At 36.3% G+C, this 22085-nt stretch overlaps 1 protein-coding gene across 2 annotated transcripts in view; it reads right to left on the minus strand.

Annotated features, from left to right (window-relative positions):
* Window positions 1–22085, minus strand: part of BTBD9 (BTB domain containing 9) — a 413565-nt gene that overhangs the window by 371017 nt on the left and 20463 nt on the right. For both annotated transcript variants that reach the window (XM_060615395.3, XM_060615396.3), the window contains exons 2-3: window positions 5117–5328; window positions 1184–1547 (exon numbers count right to left, since the gene is read on the minus strand). In XM_060615395.3, the coding sequence (XP_060471378.1) occupies window positions 1184–1547; window positions 5117–5301 (549 nt within the window). In that variant the 5' untranslated portion in view covers window positions 5302–5328. The remainder of the gene's footprint in view (window positions 1–1183; window positions 1548–5116; window positions 5329–22085) is intronic.

The following is a 22085-nucleotide window of genomic DNA, read 5'->3' on the forward strand; positions in this document are numbered from 1 at the left end:
TTAACCTTCGTGCCATATGCTCTCTTGCCCATAAGGGCTCCATGAATAGCCACGGGCATCTTTAACCACTACACCAAATGTCTAGTTTTTCCAACACATCCTCTGTGCACCTATCTTCAATAAAACAAGAAGAGAAATGGCAGCATGGGGAGCTGTCATTCCATGCAGGTTCTTCAGGAGAGTTTACATTTAGAAGTCAGTCAGCGGTGCCTGGGTGTTTCAGTCGGTTGAGAGTCCGACTTCGGCTCAGGTCATGATCTCGCGTTCGTGGGTTTGAGCTCCACATCAGGCTCTGTGCTGACAGCTCAGAGCCTGGAGCCTACTTTGGATTCTGTGTCTCCCTCTTTCTCTCTGCCCTTCCCCTGTTCACATGCTGTCTCTCTCTGTCTCTCAAAAAAAAAAAAAGTTAAAAATTTTTTTAAGTCCGTAAGATACAGCTGGAATTTAAAATTCGAAATCTTTTGCTCCACAGCATCACTGCACTCCCATATTTTTGGTTCTCAGATTTCTAGACTGACCTCCAGTAACCTTGGTGTGACCCTTGAAGACCCTTGCCTCTAAAAAGTAAGTAGGATAATAAAAATCATAGTTTACACTCAAGCCAAAATACATAGCTTTCAAATAGGTTTTTTCATGTGAAATATTCAGGTTCTAGGACAAACACAAAAAAGGAAAGGAGAGACAACCACCAGGGTTCAGAGAATGATTTTGAGCAAAATAATGTGACTATTTTTTTCAGCCAGCAAAACAAAACAAAACAAAACAGCAGTGACTTAAAGACATCCAATGATACATCAGATCTCTTTTATGAATTTTCCCTCCCATAATACGGAATTATTAGTTGCACTCTCTGTTGGAGAAATACAAAACCAAAACATAGTATGCAACACCACAAAGGAACCTATTTGACTATCATCACACTGATGATACCGCTCTGTAGCACAGTCTCTTTTACACTTAGAACCTACCAGAAGAATCTTAAAAAAGAAACCAAAAGCAATTTGCCTCTCTTTTATATGATCTACACAGAGTCTCAGTAGCCAGAGGCAGGTGGCTAGACAGATGACCTCTTCTAGACCGATGATTTTTACTTTTTTTAATCTCAGTCTATTGTTCTACTCTTACAGCACAGATCTAAATTGTACAGGGCATGCCTGTGAAGTTCTTGCAGATGATGACACACCTTAGAAAGAGAGAGGAAGCCTTCACTTGAGAGCACCTCCTGAGCATTTCTGTCCATAAACAAGCAGCACATGCAAGTTAACTTGGGAAGTGAGTAGAGGCTGGCAACATCAAAAGTCATGCAGACATTCTGAATGTTAAGTATGGTGCAGAGATACTCAGAGGTAGAGTCCTCCAGCTCTGGAAATCCATATTTATGAGCTAGGCTCAGAAAGTCCAGCAACACCTCCTCCTTCTCATCTGTCAGCGTTGCCCGCCCGGTGTAGATGTATTTTAGCAGCATTGTGAATGCTTCTGCAGTGGTGTCTTGAAGAGGGATTTCTGCTTCGGGCTGAGATTCTCGCATCCCACCATACAGTAACGCTCTGCACATGAGAGAAGAAATGCGTAAGGAAAGACTCCAATAAGATTTGCCACAATATCATGAAACGATGGTTAGCAGCATTATGCAAACGTAAATTTGTTTAGTGACACAAAGATTCAGGTGAAGAAATGCATAGTAATCACTTTATTTCTCTAAAGGAAGAGAAATTATTTATATAAACTATTTTGGATTAATTCCATAAACAATTGGACTAATGAAATTATCTTGAGACCTCAAATATGTAATAAACATTCATTAAACAGAAAGATGAAAGTACTCTTTTGAAAGAAACAGCAAAATCCATATAAACATATTAAAGGTAGATAAGGATGTTTAAAAAATAAAAATCTGTAGGAAAAGATATAATCAGATAAAAACAATTACAGACACTCAGATGCCATTCTCCCCTGTCAGACTGGCAGAAATTAAAAATCCTGTTAACTATTCAGTGCTGCAAAAGCAATAGAAAAACAAGTTCTCTCATGCACTGCTTTGAGCCTATAAATAGGCACCCTTTTGGAGAAAGTAATTTAAGTAATCTGTTAGGACTCAATTCTAGAGAAATAATACAGCAAAGCAAAGATACATCTTAAGAATGTATACTGAAACAATGAAAATGTTGAAAAAAAATTGTAAATGTCCATCAACAGAAATGCACTTAAAAAAATGGATATATGCATTCTATACAGCTATTACAGAGATAAAGAAGATCAATATATACAGTCTTGGAAGATGTCCAGGATACGGTAGATAAGTCAAGTTGTAGACCCACATGGGTTGCATGGAAAAAAGCATATACCACATAATTACACGTGTATGCACATAGGTAATGTGGATATATCTATTTATATTGAGAAAAATCAGGGGAAATTCATCTTACACTATTAACAGAGGTTGTCTCTGGGGAATGGGATTAGATGGCTGGTAGGGAAGGACTTCCATTTGTTACTTTATAAATTAAAAATGAAACTGGTGATGGGATTATGGGTGATTTAACTTTTTTTTTTCTCCTGTCTTTTCAGTATTTTTCAGATTAAAAAAAAATCCCCATATTATTGCTTATCTGCTCATCTAAAAAATGAAAACCAGACAATCCAGTCAGGCAATGAATTTGAATTTCTACTTCTATTACTACAGGAGGAATAATATGAGCCAGTTAAACCTCTAATCCATCAGGAAAGAAAGGGCAGCCAGAGGAGGACCAGGGAGGAGTGCAGAAAAGGATAGTACAAGTGAGAAAGGAAATGTGTAAAAGTGAAAACAAGACAATAAGGAGGGGAAAAAGAGACTCCCCCTTCTCCTAAGATTCTCAGAGCAGGACTAGCATTTCAAGGGTTCCCTCCATACCTGCTGGAACTTCTCCCACCCTCCCCAGGCCAACTTGGCATTCTGGCTTGCCTCAGGGCAACAGCTGAAACCATCCAGGCAAAGATTCACAAATATTCTGAGCATACTTCTTCACCCAGTTATATACTCTGCCTAAAAACACTCTTAAAGGTTTTCATTAATCCAGAGAGCACCCCACCCTGACCTTAAAATTACTAGATTAAAGAATACTTTCCTAGGGAGGGCTCGCCAAGACTTACTCCCCCTGCAGAGTGATCCATGGTATTTACCTAAATTCTCAATACTTTAAAAGTGGTTTTCATGGGGCTCCCTTAGAACACTAAATATGAACCCCCAACTTGTGAAAAATCCCCTCTTGTACAGTTAGTTTGTCCTTATGTGGGAATTGATAGGCTTTATGACAACACTAGGGCCTCTCTTAAATTTTCTTTGCATATGAACAGTGTCCGCAATGAGAATCTAAGACAGCTTTGGTAATGACTCTGAATTGAGCCTAGTGAGCCATCATAGATTATAAATGTTTAATATCCACAAAGAGACACCAAGAACAAGTTCAGTAAGCGAGGGGAGTACATTCCATTCATTCAAAATGATCTTCAAATTTCTAAAAGTATGTGAGTTTCTTTTAAGAATATCCTGAACATTTAAAGGTACCCACACACAGTTGTCTCAAATCATCTTTGAAAGAAGAGAGGCATATAATATTAACAAATATAAAACATAAGGCTGAAAAGTTCTGACCTAATAAGGAATGGTCTCTCAAACACTTTAATAGTAATGAGTGGACCAAAAGTAAGAAAAGGGACAGAAACACAAAGGAAAAGTGTGCAGAGGATAGAGGCTGGTAACGAATAATGACTAGACCAAGGCCAGCAGTCAGGGTTGAGCTGACCACCAGCAGGGGGAGTAGGACAGTGTGCGCTCTCTTTTCGAAGCTCCTGGCTTTATCGACAGTGGCATTTTATATGTACAAAATGGAATGCTCTAAAAATGTTTAAAATGTACTAAACGCGTTCTAGATAAATGGTAAATATTTCCAAGAGACTCACTTCACAACAGTGTGTGTGTGTGACTCTAGATACTGTTCTGTTGACTTACTTAACTCTAATTGTAAAAATCAGACTACAGTTTTCACTAGAAGGTAACTGAAATTTTCTCTAAGCCTTTGGCATCTTAATTTTTAGATATCGAGTTTCCCAGGTAAATCCATGATTTTATGGATATGGACTCCATGGACTCCAAGGATATATCAAGGATAAATTATCACTCAGTCTATAATTCAGTGGTGATTCCCATTTAACAATTATTAGGTAAAATGTAGAGTCATTAGAGCTTAGCTTAACAATTAGCCTGGAAGCTAAAGGTCTGAGTAACAGACAACAGTTATGTATAAGGAGGATTAAAAAAAAATTTTTTTTAATGTTTATTTACTTTTGAGAGAGAGAGAGAGAGGAGAGAGAGAACTTGTGCGAACGGGGGAGGGGCAGAGAGAGGGAGACACAGAATCCCTCTGGGGAGGAATCCCTGGAGACACAGGCTCCAGACTCTGAACTGTCAGCACAGAGCCCAATGTGGGGCTCAAATTCACAAACCATGAGATCATGACCTAAACTGAAGTTGGACACCTAACCGAATGAGACACCCAGGCACCCCAAGGAGGATTTTTTTACATTAGTCCATAAATATTTTGCTTAGTTTTAATTCTAATGTAACTATGAAACTTCCTTTCAATAAATGAATTCCCTTTAATCTAATGGGATTGCCAAATGCATATCTTAGAGATAGATCTGTTGGGTTACCTGAGTCTCAGTGGTCTGAAACTAAGAGGTATACATATTTACTAGCAAGTCCAGAGGTCAGTCTACCCACACAACAAGAAGCCTATCTGCCAATAAATCAATAAATCAGCTGAAGTTCAACTGTGAGAAGTAGGTGAGGGCAACAAAGATTCAGCCTGAGAAATATTCTCAAGACCTTGAAAAATGGTTGGTGTGAGACTGTCTAGCCTGGAAAGCCTTCTATCCCACTAATTCTCAGATGGTTTCTGAAGGAAAAGGTGATTAAAAAGTAACAAAAAGTCTACAAAGATGGAATTCTTACAGATGCTGAATTGAAAGACTGCTAGAATTTATTGTTATGCTTTGTTACATATTTTTCATAGAGTAGAAAATACCAGTGTTTTCCACAAGTAACTTGAATCTTCAAAAAGTAATATACACTTACCGAAAATATTGGCACCTCGCTGCTAAAATTACCCTGTGGGCAGGAAAGCGTTTCTTTTCCACAACAAATGTGACGTCGCCATATTCTTCCCCTATCAGCAAGGCACCAATATGTTCAGACAAAATGTGCACATGATCAATTTCGCCCACAGCAGTAAAGGGGCGAAGAGGGTGACTGTTACTCATCTTGTAGAACAGGTGATAGTCGCTGATCTGTTATATAAAGGAGGGATAAGAATTAGTGGGGGAGAGGGAAGTATACTTAGAAAATCACATACCACAAACATAGCTAAGCAAGAATTTAAAGTACTTTAAAAAAATTCACATGAGAGAGATTTTATCTTTACTGGTATCTTTATCAACCAATTTATTCTGGGAAGTAATTGAGCCTGACTCCATTAATTCCATTCCCTTCAATGTCTTATCACACTAGGAAAACAAAAATGCCAGGTCTTCCAATACAAAAGAACTTGGAGCCATCATATTCTAGAAAACTATGCCCAAATACAGGCCCCTTATTTATCAGAACCTCAGGAAAGGAAAATCAACAACCAGAAGAACTCCTCTTTATAGCGTAGATCTATTCAATGAGGTAGGGTATCACTAACTACACCCAGTTGAAAAGTCATCCAGGCATATATCTAGACCTAAATCACAAACAGAATAAACTAAGTCATCAGATTTCAAATAATTTCAGGGATTTTGGTCTGAAAATATCTTAAATATTTTATAAAAATCATAATCTTCTAGAGTCACAAAAATAACCTGGCATTAATGAAATCTTAACCCTCCCTCAAAAAAAAATAACCCCAATATTTTTCTCAAGACTGTAATTTCTAGTATAAACTTGCAGCTCTGATAAGATTGCTTACCAAAACATCATTACACTTCAACTTATTTACAGGCACTTCCTTGCTTTTGCATGCAATGCTTTTCTACAGATGTAACTGAAAATCAAAGGTCTGAAACATCATTAATAGATTTACCTGTTTGAAAGGGGAGTTATGTTCTTTGAAAGCTAAAAGTGTTTATATTCTCCAATCTCTCCAATATTTGCAGGTACAATGTTTTTAAGGGTAAGTTACCCAGCAAGTGAGTAAGAGCATTCACTGGCATTCAGGTGCCCAAGGTGGAGATGTGGCTGACAGCTCAGCCTCTATTGCTACCCTTCTAATGCACCAGAGACTAGGGGAATGTGCCTTCTTCACTACACATCCACACCTTCTTGAACTCTCCACTTGGACCAGGATTAAAGCTTAAGCCACTCCAATCTTTAAACTTCCGTATCTAGATCCATTATTAGCAAGGTGTACAAAAAATGGCCTTAATCCCCAGATACTGCAGTGAAAGATCCTCACAGACCAGGTTCCCCAGTTACTTGCTACTCCATGTTCACCCCCAGCAGACAGAGCACCAGCAAGGACAGCGACACAGAAGGACATGGAGGATGAGTGAGGCAAGGAGACACCTGCCCCAGGTAAGTGGACAAGTTCCTGGCCCCTTATCGTAGCAGCATCAGAGGGCTAACAGCATAGTTCCCTAGTTGCCAAGGCAAATTCCTCTTCTTCAACTGCAATCTCCATTTGAAAGCCTTAAAAACTGAATCATCTCCAGTCACCTGTGTATGAAAGACCAAATTCAGCTTGAGCGTCAGCAAATAATGCATGATTTGATTGTTTAATGCAAGATACAACAGTCTAATAGAGGAGTTGTCAAACTTTCTGCAAAGGGTCAGATAGTAAACATTTTAGGCTTTGCAAGTTATACGGTGTCTATACAGATCACTGAAGCCAAAAACAGCCATAGACAGTAAGTAATGAATGTGCATGGCTATGTTCCAATAAAATTATTTACAGAAAGGGACAGATAGAACTCTCAAGACTATAGTTTGCCAAACCGTCCTCTAACATATGATCAAAGATTGTACTCTAGACAAAGGATCAGACTGTTTTCTAGTTTTTGATTTCTGGCTGGGTTACCCAATCAATGTTCAAAATAACATGGTTATTTTCTGTGTTAGCCATGAAATTGCGGAATCTACTGGGAGCTGACTTCAAAATCTCACTCCTCTTCAACATGAATTCTCACATCACTATCCTATATTTCAGGGATGGTGCATGGCTCTAAACAAAACAGACTCTTTCTCTGCCTGAACAAATGCTATGCATATACCAGTGACTATATTCTCTGGTATAATATTCTCTTAAAATTTTATCTAGGTCATAAGTGAGACTAAGTGACTATTAATGAGAAATGACTGATTTTTGGTTAACTAGCACAAAGATAAATTTTTAATTCTTCAACTGATATATAATAAACATTAACATTACATTTATAAATATCTTAATAGGTTCTCCAGATCTGTACTTCTAATACATACAATTTCATTTTGCTAAATTTATGGTTTAATTATGCTTTTCCGACTATCCACTTACTACGGAATAAATACAATTTTTATTAGCCATGTAGAAATAATTTAATTAGACCAGAGATTGTCAATGAGCTTACACACACTGGAATCACATGAGGAGTTTTAAAAAAGGGAGGGGGGGGGGGGTGCGGAGAGATGCTTGAACCCTACCCATCAGAAATTCTGATTCAATTGGTCTGGAATGTGGAATCACTTTCCAGAAGTTGATTTTAATGAGCAGGCCGAAAAGGAGCCACTGATTTAGACTCTGTTGTCGTATGGTCACATAGCTTACTCTGATGCACAAATATACAAACAAAATTTCTGCTGAGAAAGTTCATTGAGGGTTTGATTCTGTTTTGAATCTTACTGCAAAGAGGCAAATGATTCTAACAAAATTACCAACGCCACAGCTTATAAACAAAAAAATATTTGAAAATATTTTTGCCCAAAGCCCTAGATTATTTACAAATAGTTTGGGCCCACCCACCTGCATTTTAAAAGGCCTGTTTTAGAAACATGTACCAATAAAGTTAATTTTTTAAACTGCCAATTTTAATTTGATAAATAAAATGGGGACAATGTTAAAGTTAATGGAGCAAAACTGTTTCTTGACTTGTTTCTTAAGCTTTAAACCTTATTCTGCCACTATCGACATATGTGATCTTTGACAAATTTTCTAACTTCAATTAGACTGTTTCCACACCTGTAATGACATGGTTATAGACTTTTTTTAAAGTTATATTTTATAACTCTGCTACCGCCTTTTAATATCAGTGTCTTGGCCTGACATATGAAATCAACTCTGTGACTCAGCATTTGATTGTAACTCATGACTGTGATTTATTACAGCCAAAGAATACAAAGCAAAATTAGCAAAGGTTTTGAAAAAGCATATGGGACAAAGTTTGAGAACAAGACATAATCTGTCAAGGGTCCTCTCCCAGGAATCTGCCAATTCCTCTCCCAGGAATTACATGGGACATGCTTAATGCCCCCAGCAACAAGCTTTGACAGCACGTTAAATGCTGCCAACCAGGAAGCTTGTTAGAGGCTTGATGCCCTGGGGATTTATAATGGGGGCTGTTCCAATAGTAAGCCCCTGCCTGGCATGTATCCAAATTCCAGACTCCCAGAAGGACTAGAGTTCAATACAGACCATACTGTTTGTACAAACTGCTTAGAGTGAGCCACTCTTATCAACTGGTGGCAGGAACACTTTTAAAATCTACGTTTCCATCTAGATGCCAGACAAGGGCCAACCTTGCAGTTCAGTCCTTCTATGTTAGACATTTTCTGTATAGTTCCACAAACAATGAGAGGATCTAATGATGTTAGCAAAAGCAATGAAAACAAGGAATTTAAAAGCCTATCTGATGTACTTCTTGAATCTTAGATTTGGCCTGGAGAGAGGAATACCAAGAAAATAGCCTACCTTACCTGCCCAAATGTATTCCTGACCCTGGACCTCCCATTATGCCAGATCCAAATAGTTTTAGGGACAGCTTTCTTCAAAATTTCAAGCATCAAATAATTCCAGTGTTATTTAAACAATTCCTACACATGGGAAGAAGTAGTTTTCTGCTGCTTCTTACGAAGCCAATTTAACCCTGACAGGAAGATGCGACCATATCTACAAACTCAAAAACCATCATAAATAACAAAAATCCTATGTAAAACATTAGAAAACAGAATTAAGCAGAACAATTCATGACAGAGTAAGTCAATTCCAAGAATGACAGACGAATATTAAGAAAAATAAGTCCTCAAATTAAAAGGCCAAAGTGGAAAAAAATCATCATATAATTAGCTCAATAAAAGCTAAAATATTTTTAAACAATCACTACTAAATTTATTTTTAAAAGTTCTAATTGAATAGGAATAAAAGTATATTTCCTTTTATTAGGATACTAATACTTCCTTAACTTGATACATACATATAGTTTAACCGTAACGGATATAAGCATCTAATTAATAATAAAACACTAGAACCATTCCTAGAAAGATCAGAAATAAGACAAGGATGTCTACTCTTATCACTATTAACATTTTTCAGAAACAAAAGACAATGCAATTAATTAATCGAACCAAGTGAAAGTTAAATGGATTAGAAAACAAAGGGGCAAAATAATCACTATTTGAAGATAATCTGATTCCCCATATGAAAAATCCATGAGATGGAACTGGAGAGTGTTATGCTAAGTGAAATAAGCCATACAGAGAAAGACAGATACCATATGGTTTCACTCTTATGTGGATCCTGAGAAACTTAACAGAAACCCATGGGGGAGGGGAAGGGGAAAAAAAAAAAAAAAGAGGTTAGAGTGGAAGAGAGCCAAAGCATAAGAGACTCTTAAAAACTGAGAACAAACTGAGGGTTGATGGGGGGTGGGAGGGAGGGGAGGGTGGATGATGGGTATTGAGGAGGGCACCTTTTGGGATGAGCACTGGGTGTTGTATGGAAACCAATCTGACAATAAACTTCATATATTGAAAAAAAAAAAAAAAAAGAAAGAGGTAAGAAACAATCTTTGAATTATAACATAATTTTAAGAAGTCTGTCCTAACATGTTCTTATTATAGACATAGTTCTAAGGATTCTCTCTCCTCTGTGCACTTTGTGCTTCTATGTTAAAGAACCAGAGAGTGCATCAACATAGTTTTTTTTAAATATTTTTTCTGAAATCATCTCTCCTTTTGAAATAAATAATCAAATTTAAAAAAAAGAAAAATCCATGAGAATCAACTGAAAAAAGATAAAGGAGGAATCAACTGAAAAAAATAAAATCAACTGAAAGAAAATAAAGGAGGTTCACTAAAGTAATCTCAAAAAATTATTATATGAAAATATATAGCATCCTTCCACACCAAAACCACCAGCTAGAAAATATAAAGAAAAAGACTTGCAGTTTATAATTGCAAACCCATCCAATACTTGGGAATAAATTCATAGAATAAGTAAATTATCAAACTCTATAAAAGAATTTAGGAGAAATAAATGAAGAGACATACATTGTTTGGACATAGAAAGATTCAATGTTTAAAGAGATCTATTACCCCTAAATCACCATATGAAAAATTCTATTGTACTTTAAATTGTGAACACAAAATGTTTTGAAACCTCAAAATTCAAGAAAACATTCTTGGTAGGGATAACACAGTTAAATAACAATAATTTGGTAAATGGGCACGGACAAAAAAGTTGACACTGAGAAATAAGAATTTTATATTTATCAAGAGGTGTTTCAGGTTGAGAAACACAGTTCTAATTAATACAGGAATTAAAAGTAATCCTGATCACAATCACAACAGAGTTTTTAAATTAAGTTGGGATAAAGGAGTTCATCTGGAAGAATAAATATGAAATTTGGTGTGTGTGTGTGTGTGTGTGTGTGTGTGTGTGTGTGTGTGTGTATTCTGGAAAAAAAAACAGTGGGGGCCCAGCTCAGTGGATGAGAAAGCAAATCATAAATTAGAGCAATTAGAACAATGTCATATTAGAGACAGATCACTGGAACATATTAGGCCAGAAATAAACTATACACAGGAATTCACTACAAATATATGTATACACACACACACACACACACACACACACACACACACAGCATTTCTATTCAGTAGTGGGAAATATGGATTTTTTTCAATAAAAGATGTTGGCTAGCCATTTGTAAAAAGTAACCTGGATATTCACACAAGAACACAAAATTAAATGCATAAAGATGTCAACCTCAGCACTTTCTGTAACAGTAAAAAATTGGAATAAATGTAAATGCTCATTTAAAGGTAATTAGATAAACAAATAATGGTAAATCTATAGAGTAGAATAGTATATAATGATTTAAAAAGAATAAATTTAGATACCATTGACATTGAAAAAAATCTGAAATATATGTATTTATGTGGAAAAAGGCAAGCTGCAAAACAGTACTAGAGTAAAATGTTATTCTGTTAAATAAAGTCTTAAAAAGCAAACGTCAAATTGTTAAGAGTTATTAATAACCCAATGGATCAGGGTTAATTAATGTGAAAATTTTAAATAGCGCACTACATAGCTTTGTAATGTTTAAAATTTTATAAGATTTTTCATTTATGATAAAACTTTATACAAATATTTCAGTAACTTTGGCCACTAAAATTACAAAATAAATTAGTTCAGGTATGAGACAGCAAGTGTTTTAATTTGCCACAACGAATAGTACCTGATTTAGCGACTAAAAACAGTAAGCAGAGGGACTACATATTATCTCTACAGATGAAAATTAATTAACAACTTGGAGACAAGGACAAAAAGTTCATTACACTGAGACAGACATTACGCCAAGGCAGGAATGATTATCAGATACCTGGGTAGCATGGCCTACTAGGGCACTGTATCTGATATATCCCAACTAAAGGTCTTCACCTTAGAGGTTTTCAGTTCGACTTTTTCTAGACTGAAGGCACATTGTTTCAGATGCAAACAGTGCTCTGAGATTTGCTCCTGTTGACAACCCCAGTCTAAATTTGCTGACGTTCACAGGATAAGGCAAGGGTAATCTATTCACTCAAGCTGTTCCTTCAAGGTGGGAGGAAAGAGAACAGGAAGGCAGAGGGAATACGGACAGACCTACTAGAAGAGAGGGCAAGAATACCACCACCAGAAAATGGCACCATTCATGAGAGCATATAGTTACTATGATTAATTGAGGGTTCCAGGACTTCATATGGATTTATTTACAAGGGATTGTGGTATAGAAACAACACTCTTTTTCATGGTTGGGTAACTTTCATGGGTTCAAGTGCATAAAAAAAAAAAAAAAAAAAAACGACAAATGCAGCAGTACTAATATTCTAAGGGTTATTGACTGTTTACTGTGCAATAAGAAACCCACACCCATTTGTTCAAACCAAAATAATAAACAATGTCCATCAATAAAATGAGATCACCATGTGTCGTTTTTAACACTGTAATGTTATAATTACTTCTTAAGGAGCCTGAAAACAAGCCTACCTAAATATCAGTTTCTTTACTTAAAGCTCACTTCTGAAAGAACTGCTTACAAACTTTTAAGAAGGGCTTTCCACCACATTTTTTAGAATTAAAGTTTATTTTCCAGTGTTTAATCAGGACATAGACAAAGAGCAAACTTCCACCAGGTGGAGATGCCAAGGAGTCCTTGAATGCTGTATAAATCCCCCTGGGAAGCCCTGTTGGCCCCGCCTATTTCCTGGCTGAAAGGCCTTTACGGCTAAAAAGACCTTCTGCTCTTTAATTACAAAATATAAATGATCTTTCTCTTGAGGAAAGCAATGGCATTTACAAGCATATGGTTTAGCAATTTCTTTCTGCTCTTGGTACCCATGTGGTGTGTAACTTGAAGTAGTATTCCTTAAACTTTAAATTAATATCGCCTGGGGAGATAAAAGATATCCTGTCTGCATCTTAAGCACTGTCAAAAAAATCACATTCTACTTTCTCATGGGAGGGATACCTCACTTCTTTTGATATATACTCTACCCTTGTCATCCAAAAGTCTGAATAAACAGGTGTAGACTGCCCATATTGGTAGGTGTAACCTTGACTCTGATATTCTGCAAATCTAATCCTAAACCTTGCAGAGTCCTGTCACTGGGGCAGTAAGGGCTGTGTGAGCAGCACAACTGTGTCTCACAGGCATTTTCTGGCTTCAGGATGCCCGAAACGTCTTTCCCTGGGAAAGATGAAATGATTTCTAACATCCAGTCCCACTCCAAATTCCTGTCACTCTATGATTTTATATGTTTGTAAATAAATGTTTATGGATATACACAGTTTGGAATACTAAAGAACTATATTATAACAAGACCATTTAACAAGATTATTTTATCGAAGTGTATATAACTCCATTTACCAATTACCACATTGATTCTCCACTTTGTCAAGGGACAACCTAGTTTCTGAATCTGTATATGATTCATCTGATAAAAGATTTACTGAAGAAAAAAATAGGTTTATTGAGCTCTCTTCTATGATACAGGCCCAGTGCTAGGTGACAGGAACACAAAGATTAATAAAAGATAAAGTTGCTACCTTTGAAGAACTCACTGTCTGCTGAGGAAGCTAGGACTTCGGAAGGCAAATAATACTAATTCTAGAACTAGCAAGCCATGATTTTATGATGTTCAGAAAGTAAAATACAGCCATCTTCTGTAAGTACCACACTAAAGCAACCACAACTATGCTAAACAGGTTATTAAATGAACAGGAACTCAGAAAATTATGTTATATCCCTGTATCAGAGTAAAAGTTAATATTCAAACAACTGGCTACTACTTTTCTCCAAAAAGGGATGTTCACATCCCAGAGCAAGTACAATACAAGCCATAGGAATTTGGTGAGAAAGCCTTAACGCTTCTACTGACATTCATTTTTAACCTAGAAAAATAAGAGGGAAAATTAAGCTTTAGTAATATTTAATATGTAGATGAACATTGCCTTCTCTCATGATCTACATGTCAAAAACACTCACTTGTCTAGGATAAATAAGCATCTAGGGAATTCAACAAAGACATACGGCTCAGGAAGTATACTCATTTGCTCAAGTAAGTATCAGGTTTACTTATGCCTGCTTATGTGAATTTTCCAAATGTTATCTGGTTTTTAATTAAATTATTGCTCACAAAACGACAAATAGACTAAAAAAGGTTCCTGCAAGGAAACCGCTGATTGAAGATAATGGAACAATGCCAAAACAACAAGTAAATGCCCATTATGATAATTCTACTCCTAGTAATCAGATTTTATAATACGTCCTAGAGATCTAATGCATACTACAGTGAATATAGACAACAAATTGTATTATAACCATCAAACTTGCTAAGACATTAGAATTTAATTATTGCAACTACTAAAAAGAAATGCTAATCATGTAACATGATAAAGGTGGTAATTATGGCTACAATGGCAATCATATTACAACATGCAAACATATCAGATTAACATGTTACACACCTTAAGTCTATATGATGCTATATGTCAAATATGTTTCAGTAAAAAAGTGACCTCCAAATTTGAAATAATCAAGAAGATCATTTGAAATATACACTATTATTAACAATGAACTTCCAGGGGCGCCTGGGTGGCTCAATCGGTTGGTTGAGCATCCTACTCTATTTCGGCTCAGGTCATGATCTCAGGGTTTGTGGGACTGAACCCTGTTTTGGGCTCTGAGCTGACAGTGCAGAGCCTGCTTGGGATTCTCTCTCTCCCCCTCTCTCTCTGCCCCCTCCCTGATCATACTGTCTCTCTCTCTCAAAATAAATAAACTTAAAAAAAAAAAACAACAACGAACCTTCATGCAAAACGCATTAAAACATGTTGAACAAACATTGGTTGAATGCTTTAACCCAAAAATAAGTTTAAAACAAAATTATAATCTAGTAGCAAATTAACTATTTTGCAGTAGGACACAGAAAGTACCTTTTACCTAATAATAATGGTTACGATTTACAGTGGACTTACTATAAGCCAGGCAGACTCTTAAGTATTTTATACACGCCATCTTATCTAATATTCAAAGAACTAGCTTAGGAAAGTACTGTTTTTAATTCTATTTTACAGATAGGAAATTGAGACACAGACAAGATTAGGCACTAGTCCAAGGGCACAGACAATAAACAGCACATCCAAACTAACATCTGTCAAAGGCCTGAACTAACAAGAGCTATGCCACAGTGACATGGAAGAAATCAGAAATGACTCTATGATTCCTGCCAACTAGCTTCCCTGACCAGCAGTCCTCAAATTCTTTTCAAGACACCCTGTTTAGATTAGGTAAAATATGCCTTGGCTGATAGAATGAAGTGTCATTTTTCAAGCCAGCTTTTGGAGATTACATACACATCTGCTTTACTAATATAGGGAGAATAATTCAGATTTTAACTGAATGTAGTTAAATTCTAATTACTGAAAAATTACAGACCAAGAATATTGTTAATACAAATATGCATCCATGTACAGTACAGGGTTAAGAGAAAATCTATAACAAACTAAGGTGACAATGATACAACTGAACAGCAATTTATAATAAAAAAACAAGAATAGAAACAACTGTGAAAAGTACAACCAACCCAACATACACTGATAATATGGATCTCTCTGAAAATGTAAAATAATTCTAACTTAAGCATGTTCATACATGGAACAGGAGCTTTGCAATGTTGCTACAGACTACACAGTAGCCAGAATTATTAGCAGAATATAAAATTGTATACCTGAAACTAAAATAACACTGTATGTTAATTGTACTTGAATTAAAAAATAATTTTTTAAAAAGGTACTGAGAGCACCACGGCATTTATCCAGATATATATTAAAATACTGCTAACATTAAAAAAATTAAAATCCTTTCTAGACTCTAGTATTATGCTAATGTGGGTTTATGAATGCCATTTTGCATACCCTTAACACTTCACTTGGTTGGTTTTTAATAAGTTGCCAAAGGATATATATAAATGAAAGACTATGAGATCGACTGACACTTGCCAATATTTTTTGATCAGGGCTCACCAGTAGCCTTGGCCATTTTTGAGAAGCATTCTCCTAGATAAGGCAATGCTTCTGGCTCAGTTTGGCAATGATATCTAATTTTGTGGTGGTTGGGGGAACCTATTCTATTACTCCATCACAAAAATATCTAAGATTCCCAAGGCAAAAACAGCCTAGTATATAATTTACAGTATTAATTTTATTTTCTGTCTTCAGTTTCTCTGGCTCCAATCTCTAAAACAATCTTTCCCAAATACCTGCAAACAAACAAAAGCGTTTAAATCAGCTATCCTAGAACAAAAATATCAAATGACCCAAGGGAGCTTCCTTCTGTTGTTTTAAAGTTTCCCTAAATACTGAAACTTCTTCTTTCTTCCCTACAAAGTACTTTCTTAAGCTCATGCTTCAGAAAAGCATAAGGTGAAACTTACTATCAGATTTTATTAACCTAAGTTCTGAATGTTTACCCAAAGACATGCATTATCCAGCTACCAACTTCCCTCAGTCTCTCAGGTCATGTTTGTTCTACTGTTTAAGCCCCTATAAGGCAACCATCTAAAAGATGGGATGACTTTTGGGAATGACAAGTCACAGGCTACAACTCTAAGAAGTGACTATCACTTATACTTCTCAGAGTTTATATAAACATCCTTTTTCAGGTGCTCAGTCTTATTGGTCCCAAGTCCATTGAAGACTGCATGAACTGTATGCTGGGAGCAAAAAAATATATATGCACCTAGAGCCAAAAAGCAATGAATAAGTCATGATGAGTGCAGAGGTTATTAGTTGTAATAATATTTGAAAATACAGGACAAGCCATTTCTGTTTAATTTCTTCAGTGGCAACTTATGGGTCTATAATATTTTGCCCAGATTTAAATTATATGATATTTTCCTAATTAATAAACATTATAGCATGAACTCCCATTAAAGCAGTAGAATAATCAATTGCAACAATTTAATTTCTTTGTAGCAAAGCTACTGTGAACATTTGCATTACTGTCTGTGTAAAGGAAATTGGCTTTTCATTTGTAGATGTTATAATAATGTTCTACTGTGCATACTTTGATGCAGTTTGTTAAACCCCATATCCAGGCTACTTTCTGTGAGCTGTGAATTTAAAAAAAGATCAAGTCTTAGAAGTCAGTCCACCTAAAAATCTTGACTTGTAAGTTTATTTGTTGCCATTCTAGAACATAATCTAAAGGAAATGTTCACAATTGATACTAGTCTTCCTTTTGTTTTTTTCCCCCTTTTCTCTTTAGTTTTATGAGCATTGTCTTTAATTCCTTCAACATAGCATTCTCTACAGCAATGAAAAAAAAAAAAGAATAAAAATCAGAGTAATTACCATCCTGCAGACTAGGAGTTACTGTCTGAAATGACAGCCACTGCTCCAAATGTATAGCCAAACTAAATCTATAGCCAAATCCAAAGCTATAGTGCATATGTAAGAATAAGGGAACGAACAGCACATGTCAAGCAAACAACCTTCATTTAGCAACAGAAAAACTTAGCCAAAAGTTCAAGTTCATGTCTCCTGAGCTTAGGAAAATTGACCTTTCCTGTAAAACTGTCATCTTGTCATGTTCCAAACAATCTTCCCCTAAATCTTCCACAAACCCCCGTGAATAAGCAAATATGTGCCCTGTCTTTCACCCTCTTCTGGTGCATGTATAAACTTCACTTACGCTGTGGGAGCATAAAACCCATAAAAAAAGAGAGAGAGAGAGAATACTGTATTTTTTTTTCATTCTGTTTTAGAACAAAGACTCTAAAGGATAGTATATGGGTCTTCTATATTCTATACACTAATACCCCCAAGATGCTACTGAATAATTGATGAGCTTATGATTAGACTGCCATCCTCAGTTTTGAACAACATTCACGGACCAAATTTAATTCATATCTAACATTGAATTCTATCTCTTTTATCATGATCAAAATATGCATCAAGGCTGATCTCTGTTCCTTAGAATTTCATCAGCTGTTTCTTTACCTACAGTCATAATCTTGATATGTGACCAGCTCAGCTACAGCACCAACTTGGGATATCACTGACACAAATTCTCATAGCCCATCAAGAAAAGATACTAAGACCATGCCTTTATAAGAGAAACAAGGCTACAATGCAGGCACCTAAGGAATAAATATAGTCACACAAGAGGAGAATCTATTCATACTTTAGAAGCACAATATTTCTGAAGGTCATTTCTAAGAGAAAAAAATATACTGTGATTAATAAAGTTTTTAATGCTATTAAGTTAGATTTCATTTCATTGAAGCGGTATTATATTATTTGACAAACACAAAATGATCAAATATAGCAGAAATGCTCTAAGTTCATAAAGAAAGAAGCAGCTTATGTTTTACTTGGCCACCCAGGTAGGGTTTAGCTGCTGCTGAGGAAACAAGATTCTTAAAACACTGTGCAGAACCATGAGTATATCTAAAGTAACCCATACACCCTGTAGATAAGGTGAGTTTTAAATAATGGAAGAAGGTCACTTTTTAAGGATATTAAGTAAAAGATGTTCCATGCAGATAAGATGGCAAAGGCAGGAGTCTTGGGGTAATATCTGCAAATATGAGACTGAAAAGTAAGTTTGTTTTGATTAACAACAGAGAAGAGATAGAAACAGATACACAGTCTGGTAGAACCTCACAATATAAAATGTGTCTAAAACTAAGATGCCTCTAAGGGAACACAGATCTGAGACTGGGAAGTACTCATAAGTTCTGCTGGGTTAGATCTAGGCAAACCATTTCCAGTCCCTGAGACTCAGTTTCTACCTTGGAAAAGGAGTGGGAGGGGGTAGGCTACATTCTGTGATAACTTCAAGTTCTAAAATTCTATAGCTAAATCATATGTGTAGAAGCCATGCTCTTATATACTGTTAGAAGTATAACAAACTGGTTGAGTTTTGTGGAGGTTAGTTTGGCAGAATCTGCCAAATTCTTAAATATATACTTCCTATAACTCCACAATTGTACTTCCAGGGATATATAAAAAGTTATTAATTTAGCATTGTTTGTAACAGCAAAAAGCTGGGGGACTAAACGTCCATGACTGCAGCAAATGGGAAATAACAGCAATAACCTCTGGGGAGGGGAGGGGGTGGGGGCCCTCAAGGGAAAGAGTAGGAAGTTTTACATTTAAACTCATTGTACTTCCAAAGTGTTTCCTTCTATTAAAACAATAACTGATTTATCTTTTACATAAACGGTATTTCAATAAACTTTAAAAAGTAGAAACTTAAAAAAGGTGGTAAGATATTTTTATCAAAAGGCTTTTAAGAAAAGGATGAAAACACAAGATCTGACTTGTACTTTACTGAGAAGCAACGTGAGTAGAAATGAGCAAATTCTGATGCACAGAGAAATTTAGTAAATAACAGATTTTTAGGAGTTACCTGAAAATGAGTTACAACACAAAATCCTAGAGAACAGTAACTAGGTATTGCTCCCTGGTGTTCCACAAGGACAACATTCAATCAATAAATATTACATTGAAATGATCCAAGCATAGGCTGTAGGCTATAGACCCAAATGTACAACTGTGTCATTCTTGGGCATCAAGGATAAAAATATATGTGCTCATCTTAAAAACATCTCTCAGGGCGCCTGGGTGGCTCAGTCTGTTAAGCGGCTGACTTCAGCTCAGCTCATGATCTCACATTTCGTGAGTTCGAGCCTCACGTCGGGCTCTGTGCTGACAGCTCAGAGCCTGGAGCCTGCTTCAGATACTGTGTCTCCCTCTCTCTCTGCCCCTCCCCCAGTCATGCTGTCTCTCTCTGTCTCTCAAAAATAAAGATTTTTTAAAAAATTAAAAAACAAAAAAACCATCTCTTGGGGCTCCTGCGTGGCTCAGTCAGTTAAGCATCCGACTCTTGACTTCAGCTCAGGCGATGATCTCACAGTTCGTGGGATTAAGCCCTGCATTGGGCTATGCACGGAGCATGGAGCCTGCTTGAGATTCTCTCTACCTCTTTCTCTCTCTCCCTCTGCTCCTCCCCTACCCTCACGGGGCAGCATGCTCTCTCAAAATAAATTAACGGCTTTAAAAAAATCTCTCAACTACTTACAATCAAATGTTTTCATCAACAAGTTTTCCCTCCCCCTAATATTCAGCAGGTATTTGATTTCCTAATTTCCACTTTACTGTCTATGGTTACACTCCTGTATCATACTTTGCATACTGTTTCTCATATTTCTCAAATTCTTTCAAATATTTTTAAACTTACAAAACCACTTTATTATACAACACCTTTCTTGGTGTTCTCTAAGTCTCTAGTGATGCAAAGCTTTTTCAATAGTAAATGCCATACGTACTTTTATAGAATATAAACAAACATGAACAACAGTATAAACCTGAGAGCCAACATTCCCTTAAAATCTTTAATATATCATTATCCTATTTTTCCATTCACAAAAACATAAAAATCCTGTCTATGTGCTTTTAGCCAATAGACAGGTTTGCATTTTCCGAACAAAGGAAGTCCATTCTTTCTATACTTCTACATTATTTAGCTTGTTAGGATGAGCCTGTGTTGCTTAATTATAAGGGGTAGGACCAAACCAGAAGCAAGTGTATGAAGGAAATGATTCAAATAGTTCTATAGATACTTGCTTCTCAGCCAATCTTCAACAACTGGTGAAGGCTTACTAGGAACCTAGGTACAGTGGGAAGAAAGTAACAGGTGATGAACATTACCCGTAAATAGGAACTAAAAAAGTTCATTATTCTTCTTTCTGTGCTTTAACAGATCATTGATCTGTGACTTAAAGATCATAAAGCAAATGATAACTATAATTTCCTCTCCAATCTTCCCCACAATGTATGAAAGACATTCCAAAAACAAGTTTTTAGAAACCTCAGGAGGCTTAAATCTTTTCCATAGAAACAATGTTGCAATATCTGATGGGCCAGTCACAAATGCTTGTTTAGTCCCAAAGCATCTTAAGGAATGGACCACTATGAAAATAAGCCGAGGAGTAACAATATGGGCAAATGCTGAGTCTCAATTTGGAAAGAAAAAAGATACCTTACTGGCTGGCTTCAGGGAAAAGAACAGAGGAAACTCTTCTCTACCTGTTCCTGCTCAGGGGTCAGACCCAGGAATTACTGCTCTGCTTTCTTCCCTTTCAGTTGCCTCATCTGCTGATTTCCAGCACACTTTTTTCTCTCTCTAGTTGACTAAAGCAATAGAAAGTGCTCGGAACTTTCATCCACCTCTGGAGCTGCATTAGCCAAAATGGTAGCCACTCATCACATGTGGCTATTGAGCACCTGAAATGTGCGAGTCCAAACTGAGGTGTACTGTACATATAAAATATACACTGTATTTCAAAGACACAGTAAAACATCTCATTTACTTTTCTATGTTGAGTAGATGTTGAAATGATAATATGGGAGATATACTGGGCCTAATAAAGTATTTTTAGGATCGCCTGGGTGGTTCAGTGGTTAAGCATCTATCCGACTTCGCTTTAGGTCATGATCTCACAGTCGGTGAATTCAAGTCCCGCATTAGGCTCGCTGCTGTCAGTGCAGAGCCTGCTTCAGATCCTCTGTTCCCTTCTCTCCCTGCCCCTCCCCACTCATATTTTCCCTCCCTCCCTCCCTCTCTCTCTCTCTCTCTGAAAAATAAACAAACATTATAAAGTTTTAATTTTTAAATTAATTTTCTTCAGATCCTCTGTTCCCTTCTCTCCCTGCCCCTCCCCCACTCATATTTTCCCTCCCCCCCCTCTGAAAAATAAACATTATAAATTTTTAATTTTTAAATTAATTTTACCTATTTTTATTCTTCAACATGGTTACTAGAAAATTTTGGATTACAAGCATGGCTTGCATTTGTAGCTCACCTTATATTTCTATTATAGTTTTCTGACAGAAATATAGAATTTCTATAAGATAGTTTATCTTAGGAAAGGCAGTAAAGAGTATCTCAAGTCACTCTGCCTGAGTTCAAATCTTGGCACCACCATATACTACTGTGTAAGCTTTGACACATTACTTAACCTCTTTCTAAGCCTCTGTTTTCTCTTC

This window comes from Panthera onca, chromosome B2 (assembly GCF_046562875.1).
Source record: "Panthera onca isolate mPanOnc1 chromosome B2, mPanOnc1 haplotype 2, whole genome shotgun sequence".
NCBI classification, from domain to species: Eukaryota; Metazoa; Chordata; class Mammalia; order Carnivora; family Felidae; genus Panthera; species Panthera onca.